The sequence below is a fragment of the Hirundo rustica genome, chromosome 7, assembly GCF_015227805.2.
Source record: "Hirundo rustica isolate bHirRus1 chromosome 7, bHirRus1.pri.v3, whole genome shotgun sequence".
Taxonomy (NCBI): Eukaryota; Metazoa; Chordata; class Aves; order Passeriformes; family Hirundinidae; genus Hirundo; species Hirundo rustica.
In genome coordinates this window covers 16,082,616-16,107,579 of record NC_053456.1, presented here as the reverse complement: position 1 = coordinate 16,107,579, position 24,964 = coordinate 16,082,616, and the positions used below count along the sequence as shown (strand labels likewise).

The window sequence follows — 24,964 nt, the reverse complement described above, 5'->3', positions numbered from 1 at the left end:
TGTATGTAGGGTTGTTATACTCAATATCTTTTATTAGTTTTGTTACCTTTTTTTTGCTACTGTGATTCCTGTTTCATGCCAGAAAAGGTTATGACTGATACAATTTGATAGAATTTGATTTTGAGAGAGTTCAAAATGCAGAGCATTGACTCTTCCCAGTGTCAGATTGAGATTTAGTACATTCAGAAAAAGCTTTGTTTTTGCAGAATTCATTTCTTACCCATGTAGTATTTCTTCTGTGTAGATGAAATTGGAATTCATGGAGCCCCGCTTGTTGTTGATGGAGCAGAGCTGTGGTTTGTACCAGATAAAAACCTGAGCTACCAGGAAGCTCTTTTCTACTGTCAAAAAAATGATAGTGATTTAGCCTCTGTAGAGTCTTACCCAAAACTCAGGACAATACTGTCTCAAATAGAAAAGGTAAGAGAGTGTAATCTGTTTTCACAGTTACTTTCCATTGCAGGGAAATTTACTTGCCGAGTTTTCCAGTATAAGAAAATGTTAATCCTAATTTCTTTCTTTTTCCTGTTGGCCTCAATGGTTTTTAATTGTACTTAAAAGGAAAAGGTGGGATAAAGGAGAATTATTTTAATGGCAGTCTGGTAAAAGAATTTTTAAATTCAAAAGTAGGTTGAACAACTTTTTAAAAATCAAAATTCTCTGGTGAAAAAGTGTCATAGCAGGACCACCATGCAAGCATCCCATTGTCTGCAAACATTTCATTAACAATTGTGCTAGTTCTTAATTTTGTGCGCAGGGCAACATACTGTTTTTCACCTGGTGAGAGGATTTAATTAGAAATGCATGATGGTCTGATAGGCTTTATTGAAAGGGGTTTGTGTTGTTCATGGCGTGAAAGTACATTCTTGTAAGGCATTTGAGAAAACCATGTCAAGTTTCAGTACCTCTGTGACTAATTTTGTGACGTTGCTCTGTCTTTGGTAGAGTCAGGAGCTTATTCTGTGTGGGTTGTAAAATACTGAAGTTTGTTTTTTACTTCCACAGTTATCAAACAGCGAACAGAAGTGGTGGCTGAAGTTTATTGATTATGGCTACAGCTATCATTCACCGTATGTAGAATAATTATGAGATGCTTTACTGTAAGCTTTATTTTGTGCTTGTTAGGAACTGTTAACTAGAGTAGTTAACTCATAGTAATTTTATTGTAACTGAGTTAGTAATCCATTTCTTGTGTGTGTTATCAGTGCCTCTAGATTTTGGGCTGTTGGGCCTTAGGCATCTTAGTCTTGTGTGAATCCTTGAAATGTGTGATGCTAGTAGCTAATGGATTCCTTTGATCTTTAAAATGCTTTTATGGGGGTGTCGGACTATCTTCTATGTTCTGTTAACATTTGGAGAACTGACAAAAAACGTTCCCAGTCTCTTGACTCTGAGGATTGAGGAATACCCAAGAACAGGGAATGGGAAATTAGTATAAGACATCACTCTTCTAGTTAGGTAATGCCAGAGTCTTGGAGGACTTTTAGTATAGCCTTGTAGAGTTGGGATGACTCACAGCAAATCTTGCATCGTTCCCTTCTTGGCTGCAGAGAAGATTCACTGGCTTCTTACAAGGAAAGTCCTTCACTTTCTAAAACACTATAGCAATGTACTATTGTGCAAAGAAAACCAGGGCTATTCTATTCCATTCACTTTTCCTGTCAATGTGCTGTGATTGCAGCATGGTGATAAATAACCTCATTCTGCACATCTCAACACAGTTAATTAGGGCGTGGTACGTAACTGCTGAACCTGCCACATATTTATTTCTAGCCTAGTTTGTGTAGGGCATCTAGAAACAGTTAATAGCCCAAATTTTTGTTTGCACTGACACTGCTGCTATCAGAGTTTCTCCATGAAGGTTACATTGCATTGGAGATTAACTCTGAAATATTTATATCCAGTTTACAGTTATTTCCACGCTTCCATGACAGATTGCTGAGAGATTGCTGGTATATTTCCAGAAAGAATTGGTACAGAGGTAAGGCTGTTTTTTTATTTTTTCACCCCCTCTGTTATTGTTGTGTTTATTTGAAAAGAAGAAAAGTACTAATTACTGCTCTACCCAAACTCTTCTCTTAAATGCTAATTGCTGCCGAATTAGGAGTGAATAGTTTCTTTATGATAATCTGATTGTTGAATCATTTATTATTTCCTCACGGTAGAAGCTGTGGTAATATTTCTTATTGACCAGAGGCAAGCCTGAATTCAAATGACCAGTTTTTATGATAGATTGTCATTCTTTTTGCAACAGAAATTAATTAGATGAACTCTGGTTTTGGTGGCTTTTTGTTTTTATGCTACATACTCTGAGCTCTGGAGTTTGTCTGAGAACTGTCAGAGAGGTTGACTCTGTACTTGCAACTGTGTACATATCTGCAGGAACAAATTCCATTAACTATTGGAGTCATATTGTAAGAGACAAAGTAATGAAAAAGCCACCTGGTGGTACTTGAAGCTCACTACTTTCTTTTTTCAACACTTTCATGCTGAGGAAAATGTATTACCTCCAGAAAACAGGAAGCTCCTCCTGTCTTCTGTGGTTTCCATTTAAAACACGTTTTCCCCATTATTCACTTGTTAGCTGCTGTACTCTTTTCGTCTCTGTTAGCCAAAAATTGCTCTAGACTAGGAAGTCAGTCCATTTGTGACTGCAGGAGTCATGTAAAGCAGTGCAGGTCAAACGCTCTCCATGTAGATGTTAACGGATTCCTTTTGGGTTTTTTTTACATTTGGGCAAACCCTCTTTGCCATAATACGAGGTTAGTCCTCATATACAAAATATTTATTCAATAATATTCTGTTTTCAAGTTTTTCTCTCACCTGTATGAAGTGTTAATACTGGAAGTAAGAGAGAGACTCTGGATCTTTAGGACTATTGTACTGCTCTCTGATATAAATGATTTATGTTTGCATTTTGCTCGACTGCTATTTTTAATGCTTTCAGTTGCATAGTAGTTCACTGTGGTTGCACCAAGAAGGGTTTCCCTTCAGATTGGTCTTTGTCATGTTACAAAGCATGGATAGCAAATGGAGTGTGATAGGCGTTGCCATAATAGTTTTTTAAAACTTCTGTTTCTGCAGACTACCCAGTCAACTGTAATGTGAAACTGCCGTTCATCTGTGAAAAAAACAACGCCTCCTTACTAGAGAAACATGATCCCAGTTACCGCCCAGTCAGAGGAGGTTGTCCTAAAGGCTGGCATCATTTCCGGAATAAGGTACAGGGATAACACAGATTCATCATCCTTGCCTATTCCTCATAGTCCAGTAAGCTGGAATGCCTTTCTAAAAGCAAGGAGGAGGTAGCCCCTCTGAGAAATAGACTAGAAATGGACTTTTGGAAACTAAGTGTAGTGATTAAAATAATCTCCTCCCCTTTTGTCCCTTATTTAGGATTGATGGTTTCTTAAATTCTGAGCATTCATTTTCAGGTTGTTTTGCTTTGCCATCACCACACATTTAGGTCCAAGAACATTGGTTGTATTGTCTAATCTTGGGCTCTTATTCTGAATGAAGAGAAGGATTAGAAAGGCAGAGGATGAAGTTTCTGTGGCAGAAGCCTGTTGTGTCTCTTCTGCCGTAATCATAGGCAGGCAGCAAGTTGGCAGACACGGTTTCCTGAGTTGCCTTAATGACTAAACTTACTTAAGAATTAGTGAGCAGCTTTTAAGAATTAACCAAGTCAGAAGCCATAGTATTATTATTTCAGTACTATCTTTTAAGACAGTCCCCTAAAGTCTTAGTGAGACTCATTCCTGTTGTTTGCTCCACCATTATTCTGTACATGTGTATCAAATCTGCACATTGCATTGGGCCGAGGTTTGCAAACTTACTTCACATCATTGCAGAACAGGCCTTGGAGTTCCCATGTAGCTTTTCCCCAAAGGTAGCTTATTACAAATTCCTGACCAGCACTATCTGGCTGCAAAGTTCATGTGTGAGTTCTCGTTCCTAAACAGTACATGATTCTGATGTGGCAAATAAGAATTACTGACTATGAATGAGGAGTCAGTCAGGGGGATCATTTTATACTTAGCTACTCTGCTGAACTGAATAAATGCTTGCAGCTAGTATCAGGTGCCTTGCTTTCTGCAAAAAATAGGTTACTGCAGGAAATGAGAAGTGAGTTTTTAGGGTTGGTTTAAGAACCTTTACATATTGATTTTTGTCTTAGGCAGAATGGTACGATGAAAATATTTCTTTATTTTGCAGTGTTTTCTAAAGATGAAACCTGAACATTTAACATTTAATGCAGCTAATGAAAAGTGTGTAACTTTTGGAGGCTCTCTTCCGTCTATCTCAGATCAAGCTGACCAAGGTATGGAGGTGAATTGGGGGCACTTTAGTATGCAACTTCTCTTCCAGATTCAGAATAGTTCTGCATAAGGACTTGAGCATAAATCACTTGGTTATCCACAGGCATACTAGGAGCATTCTAAAAATCCAGGACTGGATAAAAATATGTTGTCTGTTGTTTGCATCACTGGAAACATAACATGAAAGTACAGTTAGCAGAACATTTGAACCAGTTTGAAGAGCAGCTTCTCTGTACGATCTTAACCTGTTACCAAAAGCAAAAAGTTGCAAAATCTTGCACTGAGAGTTGGGCATCACTGGGTCATCATTGAATGACGAACTGTTTGGCTTTGCAAGCTAAAACATAGCTGGGACTGTAGACTTTGCACTGTGAGGTACCACTGTAGAAGCTGCTTCCAAGAGCTGCTTTGCCATGTGTGTGATTGAGGTGGCAAATGCAATGCCAGCTGGAGCACAGGACCCTTTGTTTCTGCACTTGCCAAGCAGCTTAATGTGGCATTGTGTCCAAACTGACCCCCTGTGAGCTCTTCAGGACACCGATGAGAGGGTGGAAAACAGGAGGACTGGAAAACAGAACTGTTTCACCTAAATAAACAAAAGTCAATGAGAGAAATACAGTGAGGAAGAAATGGGTTCACAGTGGCTGCAAGTAATGTTCAGCAATACACCCCTGAATGATATGGCTGAATTTGCAACTATATACTTGTGGATAATTAAGAGTTCTCTGAGGGTGGATCTGAAGTAGCTCAGTTGAATTCTGCAGTGCCCACAGTGCATATTTTCTTTATAAGCAAATAACCTCTTGCCAAACAAAATATGGTAAGTAAACTAGAGGAGTTAAGAGTGTACCTGCAGGCAGCAGCTTAATGGTAATTTTTTTTTTTTTTTTTACTGCTGTATTGGGGAGGAATAGGGTTATATGCAGGAATATACATGTCTCAGGCCTGTGTGTTTTTGTATGCAGTTAAGGTTGAAAAAGCACAGCCATTCTGAAATGTTACGTAGCAGAATCCCTTTTGTGATTTGGTGCATTTGGAAGTGTTTGTTATTGTGTCTTGCTTGTTTTTCTTTTCTCTGTGTATTGGAGACCTCTTAAATTGGAGCCACAGTCCTCTTAAAATGCACTTCTTTCTGTGGGCTGCCTCGACTCCTCCCTGGTGTTAGGGGCTAGCCCTGACATGCAAATCTACAATGGCTTTGTCTCGTTCAGAAAATAGGCTGTGGCTAGTCTGGCATGTGACCAATAGCTGAAACATGTCAGCAGTAGCTAATTACATAGCTTCGATTTGTCTTCCTAAACTAGTCAAGTTTAATGAATGCCTTTGATGCCTGGGGGATTTCCAAAGCCCATTGTTTCTTGCCAGAATGCTCACTAAGAGGGGTCTGATTTAAGGTTCACCTGCCTGAATTTTTTTTCAGCTAGATCTGATTTCCTGTGACCTATCTTGCTTTTTCTGATGGTGGGGTGGACAAACTTTGCCAGAATCCAAAAAAATGTTCTGATTTTTATTATGTAAAAGAGAAGGATGGGAGATAAGTCTTCCTCCATCAATTCAGAAAGGGCAGCAGACAGCAGAAGATCTTGCAGGCTTGTGGAAAAGCGGCTTCTTAAATTTGTGTATAAGTAAAAGACTGCAAATTAGTGGGCAAAGGAGCAGGTTAAATCCCCTACCTTCTCCTCAGCTCAGAAGTTGAAGGACAGATACCAATAGCCTGCTCCTTTCAGGTAAAATCAATATGAAAGGTGATATCATATGGAAGGAAGGGATGATAAGCATTTGGCAGTCATGAAGGGCTGGAAAAATTAAATTAATACAAACAAGGATTGCGTTGTCTTTCTTATGGGAAGTATTTCAGATGTTAATTGTTGTTTTCCTAACCACAATATGTACATTTACTGTTCTGTTCAACAGATTATATAACATCCTTGCTTCCTGGCCTGCCAAAAGATATTTGGATTGGTTTACAGTTCCTGTTCAGTACAAGGGAAAACAAATGGATAGATGAGAGTAGACTGTTGTATAGTAACTTTCACCCACTCCTGACAGGAAGATTAAGGAAAATTCCACTAGATGTAAGTTCTGACTTTTAACTTCTCTTGCCTATTGAGTAATGAAATTTGGAATGTTGTATCAAAAAAAACCCCCAAGTAACAGACCAAATTCCCCAGTTAGTCATTTTAATTGGCCAACGGAGTGGCTGGCAGTACTGGGGTTCTATTTATCTTTACTTGGGCGACAACTTCTGAAGTGTATTTAGCTTAGGAAAACTCTGAGTCCAGGCACCTGGCAGTGTTTGTAAAACAGGTAAGCTGTATTGCACCACTCCTTTGAAACTTCTTAGACAAGTTCAGACAGCTGGGGTTCTCCTAGGCTCGTGTTACTTCACCTCTACACAAATATGTTTATACCTTATTTGAGTCTGATAAGGATATTTCTGTTTCTCAGCTTTTTGATGAAGAGTTTAACAATCAGTGCGGTGTAATCCTCAATGATCCCAAATCACAATATGTTGGAACGTGGAATTTCACTGCTTGTGCTGACAGGCACTTCTTGGGTATATGCCAGCGGTCTGTAGGTAAGTCTGAAGAGTCAAAATAAATTGCAGCCAGAGTATAAACTTAAGCTGCATGTGCCAGGAGACTTTAATGCATGTAAATGATTTCAGTTGAAGAGCAAGATTCTTGTAGAGACTAAGCAGGTAAATTTTCGAAAAGGAGAGCGTAGAGGAGTGTTTTGTCAGCTTTTCAGAATTTTCCCTATTGTTTTTTCATAGCCCAGTTCAGGGAGAATCTGTTTTCCTGAGAGACTGAGGTTTCAGTGGAATTATACTTTAGCAGATGGGTCTTTATTGTTCTGTGGGTATAGAGGTCATGTACGCTGAGGGGTGGAACAAGTGACTCCTTTTTCCTTTTCAGAACTATGGAAATGAGAAGCCCTAGGAAGGAATCTCATGATATTTATATCCTCCTTAAATGCATCCTCTGTCTTTTAGTTCTGTGAGAATATAAAATATCATAGACTCTTAATGCTGAAGTTGGTCTCTCCCCAGAGAAAACTTGAGAGTTGGTGTGAGTGGGATTTTTTAATCTGAACTAAAAATAATATTCAGATGTACCCATGTGGGTTGGCCAATATGAATTACTGGAATAAGATCAAACACATATAGTTATTATGTGTATTTGATTACTGCTATGGGCTAATGTTCAGCATAGTCACTTCTCTGTAAGTTCCTTTATATAAATAATCCTTTTAAGTGATGAACATACTATCTTCTAAAAAAAAAAATCCAACACAAAGAAACCTAGTTGTACAAAACACCCAAGCCTACGCCCACCTTCTTCATTCTCAAATAGGCAGAGATTTCCACCTCCCATGCCCCCACCTCCATTTAACATACAAAATCTTCTTTACTCAGTGCCAAATGCTCCAGAAAATTTAAGTGTTAGGATTAGAAGTCTAGATTGAAAAGTGTGAAAAGGAGACTTATGAATTGGAGGTTGACAATGTATCTGTTTATATCAATCTCTTACTAGTCAGGCGTGACTAAATACTCAATGTTTCTTTGCCACAGCTGTAGAAGGTGTAATGAGGAAGGTTTTTGGACTGACAGAGAATGTGTCCTGCTGTGGTCTGGTTAGGGATCTAAGGATAGTTTGGGTTGGGAGGGACCTCAATAGGTTGTAGGGTCAGTTGTGAGAGAGTCCAAATTGTCTAGGGCTTTATCACTGGGAAAAAGACGATTCATCTTCATTGGAAATCTTGGCATGATTGTGATTTGCAGAATTTCTTGAGATGGTAATCATCAGCAATTATTTTTCAGAAGTGAACATTTTACTCACTGCCTTGTTTCCAATTTGGTACCCTTTGTTGTGTGATGGCACCCTGGGTTCCATGGTTCTCTTTTGTAGCTGTTTACTAAGTGAAAGCATTTGGCAGCAGACAGAAACCACTTGAAACAATCTGTTTGAGCCTTGTCAGTTTTCTGATCTATTGAAAGCTGTAAATATCAAATTATTATTGTGTTTCTGTCATCTTGTGTTTTGGAAAATGGCCCTGTCAGCATATCAATCAGCCATTTATATACTGTTATTTATAGAGTAATGCTTCCCCTCACCCCTTGTAAGCCTTTTTCTACTTCAAATATTTTAAATATCAGGAGGGTTCTGCCTTTTGCAGAATGAATTTATTTTTGGTTGTGTATAAAGCTTTTGGGGTTACCATCTGTATGCTTAACCTTACCACCCACAGGAGTATTTGCATTTTCTATTAACTGCAGTAGCCATGCATCACTGAGCTGTGTGCCTTCAGGTGTGGTGCTGGTAACTGTGATAACACTCCGTGCTCTAAGCACAAATAGTGAATTATATCCCTCCCTGTGCAAGCTGGATTTTCTGCAATTAGTTAAGTGGAGGTGAAAACAGTTCTGACTGTATTCATGGACGGCAGTGAGGAGTTCTGGGTCTGTACTGTACCAAGATTTGCATAGACAGGTTGTGTGGCCCATCAGATTTGTGTAGGCATAAATCCACAGGCTCCGCAGAGATAAATGAGTCAAGTTCAGCTGTTGCTATATTACAGCAGAGAGCACTTGCTCTCTTACATTTGTGTTTAATTAAAGTTATAGAATATGTTTTTAATTCAATAAATTATTTAGCAGTTAGTTAAAAATAACATAAAAATATGTGAACCTAAATTGATAAAGAGATATTTAATAATACATTGCCTAAAAATAATATTTTTAATATATATTTTTCTATCTAAGGTATCAAAGTCATTTGCTTCTAACAATAATTATCAGCATAATCTGCTATCTAAGATTTCTTTTTTTTTTTTCCCAAGTGTAGTCACACAGATTTTTCTGATTGTTACAGAGAGATTGGGAGTTTAAAATACATTGCAGTATTTAACTACCTAATTACTGGATTTTTTTCTTATGTATAGGAACTGCTGATAACCAGACAGAGCAAGTCATTAATGAAACATTGAGCTATCAAAATGTTCAATACATGTTAATTCTGAAGAATTTGACCTGGAATGATGCAATGGCTGCGTGCATAAATAACAAGATGCAGCTGGTTAGCATCACAGATCAGTTCCAGCAGGCTTTTCTTGCTGTTCAGGCTGCTCTTCATAATTACCCACTCTGGACTGGACTCTTCAGCAGAGATGTAAGTTCTGGTTTTTCCTCAGACTGTGGCTTACAGTAATTTTTACAGTTGCTTAAAACAAAACCTGAGTTAAAGAAATGCAGTGACAAATTACTTTCTGGGCTCTTTTCATTTAGGGATAACCATCTGGAGTGTCTCAAATATTTTAAACCAAATTACATATTCTTGAACTCCACTGGATGAATTGATGATGATGATAAAATTCTTTTAACAGACTGATGATGAAGGGAATATATTATAGGGTGGCAGCAACATAGATTACTGATATCTCTTTTGTTTACAAATTAGTAATGAGTGTTGCCATTTAATATCATCACCACTGTTCCCAGTACCACTCTAGAAAGATGGCCCAAAAATCTGTTTTGGAAGGGAGAAACTAGAAGTGGCAAATAAAATTCAAAATGAATCATTGAATACTTGTGGAAATATATTTGTGAAGTTTAACTTAGATTGTGTTGTTTCTGTGTGTTATTTGAGCCCATGCTTTGAGTTTGAGGGAGGCATCTCTGAGACAGGTTAGTGGGTTTTTCTTTCTCCCTATGGTTTTGGAGTTTTTGGTTTGTTTTTTTTATTGTTGTTTGTTTGTTTGTTTGTTTGTTTTGTTTTTTGGGGGGATTTTTTGGTCAAAAAATTTTGAAATAATGCAGGAAGTGCTGCTTTTATCTTTATTAGCTGGAGGACCTCTTGAAATTTTTATTGTGGATTGATAGCTGTCTCAGCTTTTAATGGGATGGCTTGGACTTGCTGACAAGGTTTATCTTTTTTGTCAAGCATATAAGTGTAGAGATAATTGCAAGAAAAAAGTTAGAATTCTTTTAGAGCTGCCTTACCTACAAAGTATGGTGGTGCTCCCTCAGCACTGGGCTGTTATGTTCCTCTGTTGTCAGTTCTGGGCTACTGAATACTTTAGCAAAGTAGGGGAAAACAGAAATTGGAGTATATACTTTATGGAGAATATTTTTAAAATTTTTAAGGAAATAACAGTTTAATCTTAGTGAAAATGAGGAAACCAGACAACCTATTTTCCTGTCTTTTTTATCTGTAAGTGATGATCAATTGATTTATTTCGGGCACAATTAAAATGTCACGTGAAAGGAAATTATAATGCAACTGGTCAATAGAACCTGTTACTCCAGTGCTGAAATCAGACACAAAATAGAGATAAAAGATAAATTCCACAACAGTGGAGGGATTTCCCGAAGGCTTTCAAATATAAGAGTTCTAAAGGATAGCATGCTGCTTGTTTGTGGGTTTTTTCTTCCTGCATCCTCCAGGGCAGGAACACATCTGATGTATTAAATCAATTAAATATTTAATAGATTACTTTCAACTCAGTATGGAGTAACAGAGACTGGACTTTCTTCTCAGTTATTACCACTTTTCCAAGACCAGGAGATTATATTCACCATTGCTTTGTAGACGCAAATGATGCAATTTGGACATCCCATTGTTGGGCCTTCCTCCCTAAGTACAGTAGTGGAACATCACCTTTGGATAATTTGCCATTCAGCTAATTTGTATTTTTGCAACTGCAGAACTTAAAATGACAAAGCTTGTTGTATTGTGAGCAGGAAAGCAGCTTGTGGGGGCAGTGGAGCAATTGCAGTTCTCATCAGAGACACTGAAAATGCCTAGCCAGTGTAAATATATTATCATTTACTGCAACTTTTTTTTTTTTTTTTTTTTTACTATGTAAGCTCATTCCTTTTGCTTAAATAATGCTAGGGTGGAAAACACTATGGCTGGCTGGACGGGAAACACGTGAGTTTTAGTCGCTGGTCTGAAGATGATGAAGAGACAAACGAAGAATGTGTGTTTTTGGACACTGATGGCTTCTGGAGAACTTCTGACTGTTCCTCTGAAAATCGAGGTGCTATTTGCTACGCATCAGAAAGTATGTATGCTACCATAATTTTTAAAAAATTGGCCTTTATTTCATTATGAAATGTATTCCGTGTTTTCAGCTTGTAACATCAAATTTACAACTTTTTAAAACTTACATTTCTTCTGATTTCTATGCCATTAAAAAAAAAAAAAAAAAAGTTTTAAAAATGGGAAGCATGCACCTGTTGGTCTTAATCTAATTGTACATTAGAAATAAATTCAGCATGGATGTATTGGGTCAATATCCTTATTGCCGACTGATTCTATCTTTACACTGCTTCTCCAAGATTGTTGCATACTAATCTCTCCCACTTGCCTGTGAGAGAAGATAAAAATATCTGTACTATTTACACCTTAATATTTGGACCTCCTGAAATCTGTTCAGACATGGGATTTTTCTACAGGGAGAAGGTACATGACTATATGGAGAAGAAAGGTAGAAGGTAGACACTGAATTGAAAATTAACATCATCTGAAGTTCACAAAACCCTTCTAAATATCTACTAATTATAACAAGACAGGGATATAGTAGGATGGGGTTTTTTTAATTTCCAGGAAAGAGCTGTGCTAGTTGTGTATCCTTCAGAAAAAGATTTTTTTGATATATCATCACAGACTTCTTCCCTATGAGACCATTATGATTTTTTTTTGTTTTGTTTTATTCTGTGAGGGGGATACAAGCCATTGTACATCCTGAGCCCCAGTAAAGTGTAGTGTTATGACATCATTAACTGTTTCGTGCTTACAAGCCAGGGAACTGCAGGAAGAGCCCTTCTCATTCCTCAAGTATTAGATAAAGCCATAGCACTAAGATGTGTGAAGTAGCTTATTTATTACAGTGATCTGCATTTCACAAGAGGCAATAAGAGCTTTTAGTTATTGGCCTACACTCTTAGCACTTTTATGCAGGGATTTTATTTTTAAACCTATTTAAAATAACTGTGAAAACTGGCAAGTATTCTTTAGTAGAGCTTACTGCTGGTTTTGTTACTTTAAAAAAAAACACCATCATGAGGAAACTGAAAACACCACATATAAAGGATGACAACTTAATTTGTCATACATGTTTTTAAGTGGTGCCTGAAAGTGGTTTGTGGGGTGCCTGGTCAGGTGGTGTTATTAGTAATTCTTGTCCTGATGTTGTCTTGTCTTTTTTTTAGAAAAGACTGAAAAAGAACAAGTTACACAAGTGAAGTGCCCACATAAGATTAAAAATACACCCTGGATATCATTTAGAAACAATTGTTACACTTTTATGATAACAAAAAATAGATGGAGAGAACTGAAGCCTCAAGAAGCTCATCATCTATGCAGGAACATGAGTAAGTACTTTGTCATACTGCAGATATTTCTGGACTTAGATTAGCTCGAGGGAGGTGAGTGTTAGATCTGAGTCACTGTCTTGCAGTGACAGGCAGAGAGTGAATGCTGAGAAAGGCTGGAGCAGTAATGCAGTAGTGTTGCACTGCCTGATGCTGTTTGCCCTTGTACTACCCTGATAAAAAGTGCCAGAGCATGGATAGGAGAGTTGAAGAATGAGGCAGCTTGGAACCACTGAACTCTGAGATCTCTGAAATATGGCTGTGTTTGGTTGCGGTTTTTGTTATAATATGCCAGTTTTAAATAGTTTGGGTAATTGTTATACCCTTGGCAGCATTCTGGTTTTACATTTACATTTAAATCTTCCTGGTTTCCTGCTGCCTCCAGCTTTGCTGTGTGGAACACTTAGGTGAACAGTAAATAAACAGAAAAGCATGTGGACGTTTTCTGTCCAGCTGAGTAGTGTATAACCTTAGGAACAGCTTTCCTCATGTATTGAACCTTCAGACATTCATCTCGCCAGAATTTTTTTTTATTTTTTTGTGAATTTCTTTCAGTTCAGTCTTTTGTTAATACTGTTTCTCTACTAGGGTGGTTCAAGCAAATCATGAAAGTTTGCTGGTATTTTTATGTTCTATGCAGAGAATTTTTACTGCATACAACTTGAAGTGACAGTAGGATCCACAAATATCTCTGGAGCTGAAATCTTTCACTTATCCACAAAACTAGGGATAGTACCATTGATAATACATTTGAAAATTGGTTTTGCACTGTTCAATTAGTTTATAATATGAAGATCTGGCCTTTACAGATGTTAACCTATCTGTAAAAATTTTTAACAAAAATAGGAAAAAAAAAGTTTATTTTTTAACTTAAAGGTGAATTTGTACGAAAGTAATATAAAACAAATTTCTCAACAGACCCTGAAGCATTTGTTCTGAATGTTCGAGATGAAGAGGAGAATAACTTTGTTACTGAGCAGCTTCATTCATTCAGTGGTCTGGCTCTGTGGGTCTGGCTGGGTGTGATTTATGATGACAGTGGTAAGATTTAAGAGTTTGGGTTTTTTTCTTATTAACTGGATTGGAGACAAAATTTGCAGCATTAAGTGCATGTTTCTTGCATGTTTCAGTTTATAACTAAAGTCAAAGTGAATGCAAACCTGTAACAATGATTTCTATTTGTACTTACCTTCTAGAAGAAAATAACTTGACATGCTCTCTGTTTGAGTGATAATTAGATCCAATATGTTCTGTTCAGTCTAAATTTGATTTGCCTGCAAAGCAGGACTTAAAATGGCCAGGATGAGTAATGCTAACATATTTAGCATTGGATATGGAACTGATTTAGAGTAACTTTCAGTATCCCAGAGTTTTTTCCAAAGCGAACATCTGTTTATATCATTAATATATTCAGAGTTAAATGGTATTTGTAGACATAATGCCAGTGGTTTAATAAATATGCAATGTTTTCCACAGATAAAGTTCTCAAGTGGTATGATGAAACTCATCTGACTTACAATAACTGGAGGCTGGGAAGACCTATCATAAAGAGGAACAGTTTTTTTGCTGGTGTAAATCTTGATGGGTTTTGGGATATTTATAATTATTCTCAAAGTTGGCATGCTAATCACTACAACATGTACAGTATTCTCGCCTGTAAAATCGAAAGGGGTGAGTAGTATCGGAGTGTTGGGTGAGGGTCATAATTTAAATCATGACTCCTGCTGAATAAGGCTTAGGTTTTGCTCCTAGTGAAACACATGGCACAGCTGTCCTGAGCATCTGGGGTCATCTGATCAGTGTGCATCACTGCTGTAATACTCTGATCAGGAGAAATGTGTTTGCTGTGCTCATCCAGCAACTGCTGAACGCAGTGTTGCAAGTAGCAGAAGTAAACTTTTGCTTGGAAGTGGCTTGTACTGAGCACCTTAATGCTTGAGTTACACTGATATAGATGGATTTTAATGCTTTCTGTATTTTTCCTAGTAACATGAAAGAAATGCACCTAACTTATCTTCTTATTCTTTGAAATAGGACCCCAACAGCACAAGCCTCCATTGCCCGACAGTATTCCACATGGAAACAGAACATACAGGATCCTTCAGAAAAAATTAACGTGGTACGAGGCATTGAGATTGTGCCAACAAAATAACAGTGATTTAGCAAGCGTACACAGTGAATCAGAGCAGCTATTTCTAGAAGATATTGTCAAACGGGATGGTTATCCTCTGTGGCTTGGGTTGTCAATTCATGATGTAAGTATATACTGTTGGGGAAGTCAGTAACAGATCTGTAAATAATATTTTGGACAAGATACAAAATATTTTCTGATTTTTTTTTCCGGTTCCTTAGAATCTCTTTTCCATATAGTATATTTTCAACCTTGTGTTATGTGTTAATTATAAATTTTGGTGAAAGTAGGCACACTGAGATACTTCTTCCTAATACTGACAGTTTACAATAATACCATGTTCTCAAATCATTCCTTGCAGCACAAGGAAGTGTGATTTGCAGTGCTACCCCTAGAGGCTTCAGACTTTATGGCCCTCTGTAGAATCAGATTTCATTAGCAAAGAGAGACAGACAAGGCTGTGTGGAGCCTGTTTAGTTGAGGTCAGACTGGCTCTCTAGTTCAGGAACTGGCACTCAGTAAGTTCAGGGACCATTCTCCCAGGAAACGCAATAGCAGGAGACAGCTGCAGGTCTTCTTCCTCTGTCTGCTTTACCATGGAGCCAGAAGCCTGTGGCCCTGACCCTGCTCCCCTCACTAATTGCCAGACCTGGTGGCAGGAGTTAGTTGGCAGGAATACTCCTCTGCGGAGGTGTGTCATTTCTGTGCATACCTGTGCGTGAGTCCCTCCCAACTGACTCCTCATTGGCACGGGTTTCCAGCAGTGTATCTGAAGTAGGAGCTAGCGCTGCAAACCATCGCTGAGCTGCCCAGCTTTACTCACTGAGGCCATCTCAACAATTCAGCAGTTTGCAACGTATCCACAAGTGTTCATAGCAGGGAAGGCAGATTGCTTAAATGAAACAGCAGGGTGGAACTAAGTTAAATGTTCCCCGTAGGATAGAACAGGCGCGTTGCAGGTTTAAACTTGCGAACATGCTGTCCTTTCTTCGTTCCCACAAATAATAAAAATTTCTAAGTTAAGAGAATGCAAACTATGTTGTACATTTATTTGCTGTGAATTTAGATGAGACCACCTGCTCTTTAATTTATCACTCTACAAATATTGCTACATGATTTATTTCATGATGGATGACATTTAAAGCACAGTCACATATGGTTTAAAAGTTGCGGATTTTTTCTTTAATTAGGGAAGTAAAGCTAATTTTGAATGGTCAGACGGAAGTGACTTCGACTACTATCCCTGGGAATTGGAAAACTCAAATACTACTGAGAACTGTGTTCTGTTGGATACTAAAGGATTTTGGAACCGTACAAAATGTACAAATGTTGCTGAAGGTGCCATTTGCTATAGCCCTCCAAACAGTAAGTGTTATTTTTAAGGTTTTGTGTAGCTGTCTTTACATGTTGTATTTAGAAGTAGAAATGAAGGTTGAAATACTGCACGTGGTTCCCTTCGTAGAAGAGTTTTCTATCAGGAATGATAAAATGCTTTTTAATACTTTAGGGAGATAAATTCTTGTCATTCCAGTGGTGAAAACCTAAATCAAATCTGGTTACTTCTTGATCACCTGTGATAGGAATATCAAATGTATGTATCTTTTCTAAATCAGAGTACTTATCAAATATGTATATAACAGATGTCAAACCCCACAAAAAAGGCAATAAAAAGTTGTTCCCAAGCCTTTGGGATTTGTCTTATGATCATTTTAAAATAAATTTGTACATGACACAAGAAGAAGGAATGTAAGCTAATTGAATAGTGGTTGTTGGGAGGAGTAGTAGCCCTTATTAATACTTACTGTCCTGTTATTCCAGGGACTGTGCACAAATTGCTGCAGCAGAAATAACAATTTCTTTGTTTTTGCAGAGAGAAAATTAGAGCCAAAGCAAGCGAGCAGAGCCTCTGGATGCCCGCAGAGCCATGGCTCCCTGCAGTGGGAACAGTACAGGGATCACTGTTACGCCTTTGACATGGCGTTCTACAATTTTTCCGTGTATAACGTGGAAGAGGCTAAGAGAATCTGCCAGAAGCTGAGTAGGTTTAGACTCTTTATCACTTTACTACTTGTAATAAGTCCATTATTTGAGAAGAAATAAAACCCAACAACCTAAAATCTTACACTAGTTATCCTTCAGCTTTGCGATTTTTATGCTCCTTTAGTTTAGGAAAGGCAGTAGTAAGTTTTATTTTGAACACCTGATGAAAATTATTAAAATACTGCAACATGGTACAGATCGTTTGGCACATCAGTATTGGGAGATAAAATGCAGGTAGCCAGCTGTAGAAGATTCAGAAATTTAATGCTTACAGTTTGGAGGAAAACATTTTATCTGCATGGCAAGTTAGTGCTGTTGGCAGGGCTTTCTTATTATGTCCTTGCTGTAGCTATTTGCTGTTAAGGAGCTTGCTAACCTATCAAATGGTTCAAAGAACATGGATGTTATAGATATTAAAGCATGTAAGAAACTTAATTTTATGTCAAATTAATGGATTTTCTCTCTTTGCTGAGCGACATGGGGAATTGTATTGCAGAGACAGTGTTAATCAGTTTCATGTACAGAAGTTTTAATCACCGTAACGTAGAAGTTAGTGACTGTCATGGCTTTCTTTTATGTAATTATCTGTGGCGTGACATTGGACTCAGTATTTAGGATCTGAAAAACCCAGTCATGGATGCAGTTTGCTGTTGAGTCCAATTTGGTCTGGTAGTTGAAAGAGAAAGCATGTGGCTTATATTTATTTATAACTGTAGAGGATGGCTGTACTCTGAGCATGGCTCTCTAGCATGCCCTTTCCTCCTTCTTATTCCTTAGTTCCTGTACATAAAATACTGAGGCATAGTGGGAGGATTGATTTAGAAGTTAACTTGGCTCGGCAAAATGCTGAGCTTTTGTTCAACTATATTTTTGAAAGCCTATTACTTGGGCAAGAGTAGTAATTCTCAACAGGCGTATCTCTTGATATCTTCCATGTATGTAGTCTGCAGCTGCAGTGAGTTTACTCGCATTTTATTTTGTATAACCTGCTAGAATAACCAGACATCTGAAGCCATCTTGTAAAACATGCTGTGTTTTAGGAGACGGGAGGTTCATGTCTTTATTATGCTGGTTATTCTAAACTAATTTTACAAGTCCAGATCAGCAAATGCTTTCCCATATTAATTGTTCCCACAGAAAACTCAGTGTACCAGCATCATGAAAAATCATGTAAGTTGCAATTCTGACTGGTTTCCTCTGCCCCTTAGGTCCTTCAGCAACCCTTCTGACTATAGTGGATGCTGAAGAAAATGCATTTGTGAGTGCACACATAAAGGAACATGATCTCATCACCAGGAATGTATGGCTTGGCCTGGATCAGAGCTTTAAGGGTAAGAAGTAGCAATAATGTATGAGCATGAATGTTTCATATTGTAAATATAAATGCATAAATTCTCAAGTAAGAACATTTCTGTAGTGTTGGTAGCCTACGGTAACTTGTACTTGAGGTTGGAATCTGTTATTTAACATTTTAAAGCACTTTGGACTTCATTGTAGTTAAGTCTCTTCTGTTGCACAGTTAGGGTAATCACTTAATTAAATCAATCAATTAATTAAATTAATTTTTCCCACCTCTGCTATTGCTGCCTAATGATGCAAGTGCATCAATTGCTAAAGGTCTGGAGAAGAGGGGTGGCTAAAAGTTGTGTGTTCATATTTACTGCTTTCAATATATGGGATGGATAGTCAGCCCTTTTCTTTTTAACAGTGTAAAGAAATCAATAGACTGTGAATGACATTGTGTAGCATTACAGGATGTTTTGGTGATCCAGACTAAGTAAAGTTTTTTTCAACAGGACGGTCCCTGAACTGGCTGGATGGCTCATTAGTTAAATACGTCAACTGGGAGAATAAAACTGCAGAAGCCAATGAAAAGTGCAGTGTTATCCTGTCCACAACTGGCATGTGGTCCAAAGTTGACTGTGCACGTAGTCGAAGCAGAGTGGTTTGTAAAGCTCCATTAGGTACGGAAGCATTATTTTAGCAGAGACTTAATTTTGTAGAGATTGTTTTTTGGGAATGTCTGGTTTATTGGATAAAGTCTGTGTTGAATTAATGGAAATGCAATTTACAAAAGAACCCATCAAGTACCTCTGCCTAAGCAAGAGTCTTTTGTTGTTGTTTACCCATAAAAATGCATTCAGAGACAAACTGAGTAGGAATTTACTTCTCCTGGCTCTCAGTATCCACTCAGTGAGTAAGGAAGAAAACTGTAATGTCCAGAAAGCGTAGAGTAGTTGCTATTGCTTCTTAGCACAGGGTATCCTGTCATGGGTGAGTTTATGTAGTTGGAATCAGAAAGAGTTCTGCTTGTAAGAGATGCTGAGTAAGCAGATACTGCACATTGTGTTTTCAGTCTTAGGGAGGCTTCTGGAAAGGTCACCCCATAGCTCCAGCAAAAGACTCAGGCCTTTACTCCCTCGTCCTTGGCTTTGTACAGGAAAGCAAGCAGTTAACTGAGCATTAAGCAAGCCAGTTCCTGAGAAGCAGTGGAGTTTTTCTGATTTTTGTATACATTTTCACTGAAGTGGAAATGCAGGAATAGATTAAACTTTGTGCCACTAAGGAAGACCTCAACAAAATCTTTTCAGTCTGAAGGCAGTATAATTGCCTTCCCTTCCAAGAGCCCAGGATCTAATTAGATTTATGAAGTATACAAAACTTTCAAGGTGTGCAGCCTTTGCAAGTTTTTGAACTCCAGAGGTCCCTTCCAACCTAAATATTAGTAAATTAACAACCGAATGATCAAAAATAAGCTAATGAATTCCTGCATGAATTAGCATCTAATTTCCTATGTGATGAAGTAAAGACTTAATGGGAAGCAGTTTGCCTTTACTTGAGCTAAGAGTGCAGTGTTACCATGCAGCTACCTAAGCAGCAACCCCATGACAAAATATTCTTGCCAAAACTCCTAAATAAATAAATAAAACTCCTTTTGTTCTGTTTCAGGTTCTAATCATACTGGTGTAGCTGTAGCATTTGCCCTGCTAATTATCTTGGTTTTTATTGCTGGACTGGTATGGTACCTCTACAAAAAGAAGCGTCTTCACTGGAGTGCCTTCTCTGCCGTACGCTATCAAAGAGGGATGAACGATGATGAAACTGATGACATGTTCACAAAAGATAGCTATTGAAAAACTTTCTGATCAATTTAAGCATGAACTTCACTATGTGAAGCCATAAGAAACGAGCTACTTGATGTTTTATTACTTCTTTCTGGAAAAGTAACAAGGATATTAATGGGGGCTAAAACTAGTTTGTTTATATACAAGTGCAATTTTTATTCAATTTTATGGTAATTCTTTACATTTGGCCTCAGGCCTTTAAGATGCAAGGTGTTTAGAGTTCTGTTGTATTTTTTAATTTATGGTATTATCTCTTTACTGGAATTTTTGATGGAAAAAATTAATGCCAACAGTACTTCATACAACATCACTTTAATGAATACACTTAAAATTTACTTCTCCAATACTCTTATTTATATGAGGATTAAATGCCTAATTTTATGGTTACCAACCTATAACTTTATAGGTGAAATATGTCATCTGTCCAAGAAACAAGATAAAAGATGTCTAAGGAAAGACTGAGGATATATGGTAAACAAACTTGTGTACATAATTGCTAAAATTACTTGAGTATTTTTCATAAAACTTAAACTTGATTTTTGTATGTGATGTGTTACTGTAGCCTTTCCTATGCACTCCAAAGAAAGTTATAAAGGGAAAAACAGAAGACAGAGTTGTATATATTAGTTACTCAGTGATTTGATCAGTTATTGTTTTGAAGACGTCTTTTGACTTTTTTGAATGCACAGTACAAGGAACAGGTGCATTTACTTTTATGAAGAAGGATATGCCAAAGACCAAATCCATTCTGCATGTGGTGGTGGCAAGAGGTGGTAAATAGGAATACATTGGCCTGGTGTGCTGAGAAGAGTACTACTGATTTCTCTGAAGCAGCAGAGCAGGGTCACAGTGTTCAACTGCCTTCTTTTCCTGCAGTTTACTTATGTTTATGGCACTTTTCTTTGTTCCTGTTTGCACTATTTTGATAAGGAAGTGTTTATCATTTGTGTTGAGAAGTAGAGAACTCACAGATACCGCTTTGGGCCTGTTAAAAGAGCAACCTGAAGGGGCACAGTAAAGGAGCCATTGTGGCAGTTTGCTGATCAAAGAAGTTGGCACTTTTGTAGTTTGTTCAGTACTTTGGGCACAAATGTGAACGTTTGCTTTTCCTGAGGTAACTTGTAGAAAATGTAGTTACAAGGAAAATAACTCTCATTCTTTAAACTGCCCTGGTATGAGAAGTGTTTGAAATGTTGCAAAGTCTGGTTCCTGATGTTTTCTGGTTTAGCTTCTAGGCCTAAGTGCTTTGCCAAGTGATTTCTAACTTAATGGACTAGAAAAAATGTTGATTATTGTCTTTTTCTAACTGCAGTAATAAAGGGGGGGAATTATTTACAAGATCCCATGTTTTGAGATTTACTAGTTTTATAGATGTTTATACTCTGAGCATTTTTAAGTGTGACTCTGAAATGGAAAGTGGAAATTAGAAGTAAGGGCCTAATTCAACACAAAAGGATATATACTTTTTATTAAAAATTGTATATTCTTATAAATGATGTAAATAATTTTTTCAGGCCCCATTTGTCGTGTTTATTTCATCACACCCAGGTTGTCTAATCACTGGTAATTCCTTTTTGTGCAAGCACCCTGGCCTTAGTGCAGGTGAATAACCCACTTCATTTGAAATACACAGGAAGATCACTTGGCAGTATTGTTATTGAAAGAATAAAGTTAAATAAAAGACTGAACTGCTTACATTGGTTTTACTTCCATTTAAGCAGTTATCAGAGTTAAGGTATGGGTCATTAATCACTGGGTAAAAAAGGACAGTGCAGGGGCTGTGACCAGAATTAAAGCCGGTAAGTGTGTGTTACCACAGTAAGAAAACTTTATAGAGGTAATACGTATCTTTGATGTATTTAAAAAGAATGCCGGTAATTTTCTTTATTTTCTTTTTGCAGTTGAAAACTTAGGTATACCTAGCTTTTATCAAGCTTCTTCAGGCTTACACAAGGAACATTCCTCTCTGCCTTTTTGTTCTAATCGAGGTGTAGTTCATTAGCACCTCGAGGCCCAAATTAAGGCAGTGTATAAAGGCTCCCTCCATAATGCCTCCTAAAATATAGGCAGAGTTAAACTACTTCCAGCTAAGTACCACTTGCAATTAAAGCATGAGATGTATTCATTTTAAGTGATGTCTGAGCTCTGAATTCCAGACGTCCAAAATCTCTGATTGCTGGTCAAAGGGCAGTGTTATTTTTAGCTCCAGTAATGGCTTGCTGGGAGAAACATCCTATTGTGCAAGATGGCCAACAAGGTCATCTGCTTCACAAACATTAATCTTAAATCTGAAGATGATGCACAAGGAAATGGCAGCAGAGAAATGCTTTCCCAGGTCCCAGAGCAATGGAGTTGAAAAGGCATCCTAAAACTCCTTCATCCCAGAGGACAGACTATCTGCCAGCTGTGGTAGCTTTAGGCAGAATGTGTACAGCTTCACTTCTTCCTGAATTTTGCCCAGTCCTTGTAAGACTCTGGGTCATGGAAAGGTTAATCCACATCTGCCACTGCACCAGCCAATTTTTTTTTTTTTTAAGGGTTTCTGCATCAGTAACTTAATTGACATAGAAATCAACAAGTCTTTATGCATGAGCACCCTTTGGGCGTGATGTTTTGTTGTACTTCTCAGCATTTTTCCCTTAAACCAAATGCACCATCTGCGTGTTGCTTTGGACATATGTCATACATGTAAACATTTTTGAAAAGAGTAAGTAAATTTCATGGCCTGCTAGTGATTTTTCTTTTTTGGTGTGGCTGCAAATAAACAAAGACCAAACGTTACAATTTTTGTTGCTGCAAGTTGGAATTACTATTTGAGCCCTTCGTGCATCTGCTGTTGCTGTGTGTATGGAGCATAGTGGGATATATAAAACCCAGGCTTCTAAAAGTTAGTCAAATTCATTCTCAAGAAGAATGAATGTACTTCTAGATGTACTTCTTATGTACTTCTAGACAAATTCATTGTCAAGCAGTACATAAAGTTCTTATTGACCAAATTGAAAAGGCACCGTACAGTTTTAACACAAGACCTGTGAGCAGTTATGAGCTTAGGAAAATCAGATCCCTTACTGGAGAGTAAAATTCAGTTGTCACTCTAATGGACCCTTCCCATGTAGGTCTGGAATTTTATGATGAGACAAAGTACTAGAGAGGGAATATTCTGTTAATAGCAAATTAACTAAAAAGTGGTGAATACCATAAATGCCCTTAGAAAATACTGTTATCCTTTCTTTATGGCTAAACCTCAGCAATGGTATTTGCACACTGAAAACTCCTGTACACTCTATTGTAATATCTGATAGTAACTAAGATTTTTAACATATTTATCAGGGTAGGGGAGGATACCAGATGAGGGTTTTATTGTGTTGACACAGTAGTGCAACACAGACTGTAAGTCCTTATGGATTTCTCTTCACCAATGCAGAAGGAACTATAATGACAAACAGTACAATTCTTTGTTTTTCTACTTTTCAGCATAAATAATTTACTCCAAGGTGACTTTTGAAAAAGTGGATTCCAGCAATACAAAACAATTTTTTCAAAATGTGTTTCCTGAATTAAGCTGGCCTCTTACGCATTTTTTGCCAGAACAAACGAAAACAGAAATATTTTTCTGCATGCTGTGTCTTGGGACACTCATACGACTAATGAGAGTACTGCTCCTGCTTTCTATAAAATTTCTCTTTTCAAATGCCATGTGTCATCTTCCTTTTTAGATTATTCAGAGCAGGTAACTGTACAAAACCATATTGCTTACATTTTGTTAAAGCTAACAAGCCTTATATGCATATTTGAATTTAAACTTACAAAGTAGTGGGTTGAGTTGGTTTTACAAATATGTGTGTGTGATTGAATGTCATCACCATTAGCAACTGAACTTTCATTATGAAATGTCTTTTTTTCATAAACGTGATCTGGATATTTGAAGAGTATCTTGTGTTAAAAGAAAGTGTGAATTATAAATGTATGTGGATAATGGGAAGTCACGTTTCCCCAGGGCTTGCATCGTGAGCTGCTTTGAGGAAAAGACTGTAGTTTCTGAAATTCCATCTTTTATTGTCTCCTGCAGATACCGTTCTTTGTACCTCTTCTCTCCCATACCTGCTTTGCAGCACTATTAAGCCACCAGGTGGAGAACACGCCACCACAGACACGAGATCCAAGCAGTCAGCCTTACACCACCGCACGCTGCCAAGGGGGCCAGAAAGCACCACTTCTCTAGGGAGCAGCAGCCACAAGGCTGGAACACGTGCGATGGGCACTGCCAACAGCCCCACAGCGCTGCTAGGGGCTGCAGGAGTCACTGTGGACAGCTGGAACACCCTGTAGCAGCAGGACACCACAACCTTGGCAGGATGGGTCTGTCTCCCTCCTGTGTGAGCAAGAAAGCCAAGAGCAGCTTTCTTGACCCTGGCCCAAGTACTCATGACACGACAACAGGGAGTTTATTGTGAACTACAGCCACTTGTCCCCTCCTCCCCTTCTCCTAACTTCCATTTCCTCCCCTCTCCCACCTTCTTCAAGCAGGGTATCTGTTCCCATGCAGATTCAGTGCCTTTGTACCCCGCATCAGGCACTTGAGCTGCCTTCAGCCTCACACTGCAACAGGAGAAAGGAACAAGACAGGTAAGTTGTTCCTATTAATGTGTGTTCCTCATTAGTGACCCTGCAAAAACTATGCCCAGTGTCCAACCCAATACAGAGCCAATTAAGTTTATCTTCTTAGAAGGCTGTCACTATATAGTCACTCAGGCTTTATAAGTGTTTGCTTTTACAGGAAGAGCATGTTTGTATTGGTAATTCTGAGCCCTCACAGCATTTTGGGGAGGGCCTAGGGGCCCCAGACGTGTCCCTGGGTGCAGTGAGGGCAGGAGGTGGAGCTGGCCTCTGGGACACCAGAGCTCTGTTCTGGAGCTGGCTGGGCTGCCCAAGCCAGCGCTGGGTAGCAAACGCTGGCAGGAACCCGGAATCG

General features: G+C 38.1%; 1 protein-coding gene across 2 annotated transcripts in view; it reads left to right on the top strand.

Moving 5' to 3' along the window:
* The window catches only part of LY75 (lymphocyte antigen 75), a 45,815-nt gene extending 22,512 nt beyond the window's left edge, over nt 1-23,303 (top strand). For both annotated transcript variants that reach the window (XM_040069649.2, XM_040069650.2), the window contains exons 18-35: nt 245-420; nt 1,006-1,070; nt 1,905-1,981; nt 3,085-3,221; nt 4,216-4,321; nt 6,234-6,394; nt 6,768-6,897; nt 9,264-9,490; nt 11,216-11,384; nt 12,535-12,696; nt 13,615-13,737; nt 14,173-14,367; nt 14,731-14,951; nt 16,018-16,192; nt 16,698-16,865; nt 18,076-18,198; nt 18,664-18,831; nt 19,817-23,303. In XM_040069649.2, the coding sequence (XP_039925583.1) occupies nt 245-420; nt 1,006-1,070; nt 1,905-1,981; nt 3,085-3,221; nt 4,216-4,321; nt 6,234-6,394; nt 6,768-6,897; nt 9,264-9,490; nt 11,216-11,384; nt 12,535-12,696; nt 13,615-13,737; nt 14,173-14,367; nt 14,731-14,951; nt 16,018-16,192; nt 16,698-16,865; nt 18,076-18,198; nt 18,664-18,831; nt 19,817-20,001 (2,768 nt within the window). In that variant the 3' untranslated portion in view covers nt 20,002-23,303. The remainder of the gene's footprint in view (nt 1-244; nt 421-1,005; nt 1,071-1,904; nt 1,982-3,084; nt 3,222-4,215; nt 4,322-6,233; nt 6,395-6,767; nt 6,898-9,263; nt 9,491-11,215; nt 11,385-12,534; nt 12,697-13,614; nt 13,738-14,172; nt 14,368-14,730; nt 14,952-16,017; nt 16,193-16,697; nt 16,866-18,075; nt 18,199-18,663; nt 18,832-19,816) is intronic.
* The last annotated feature ends 1,661 nt before the right edge of the window (nt 23,304-24,964 follow it).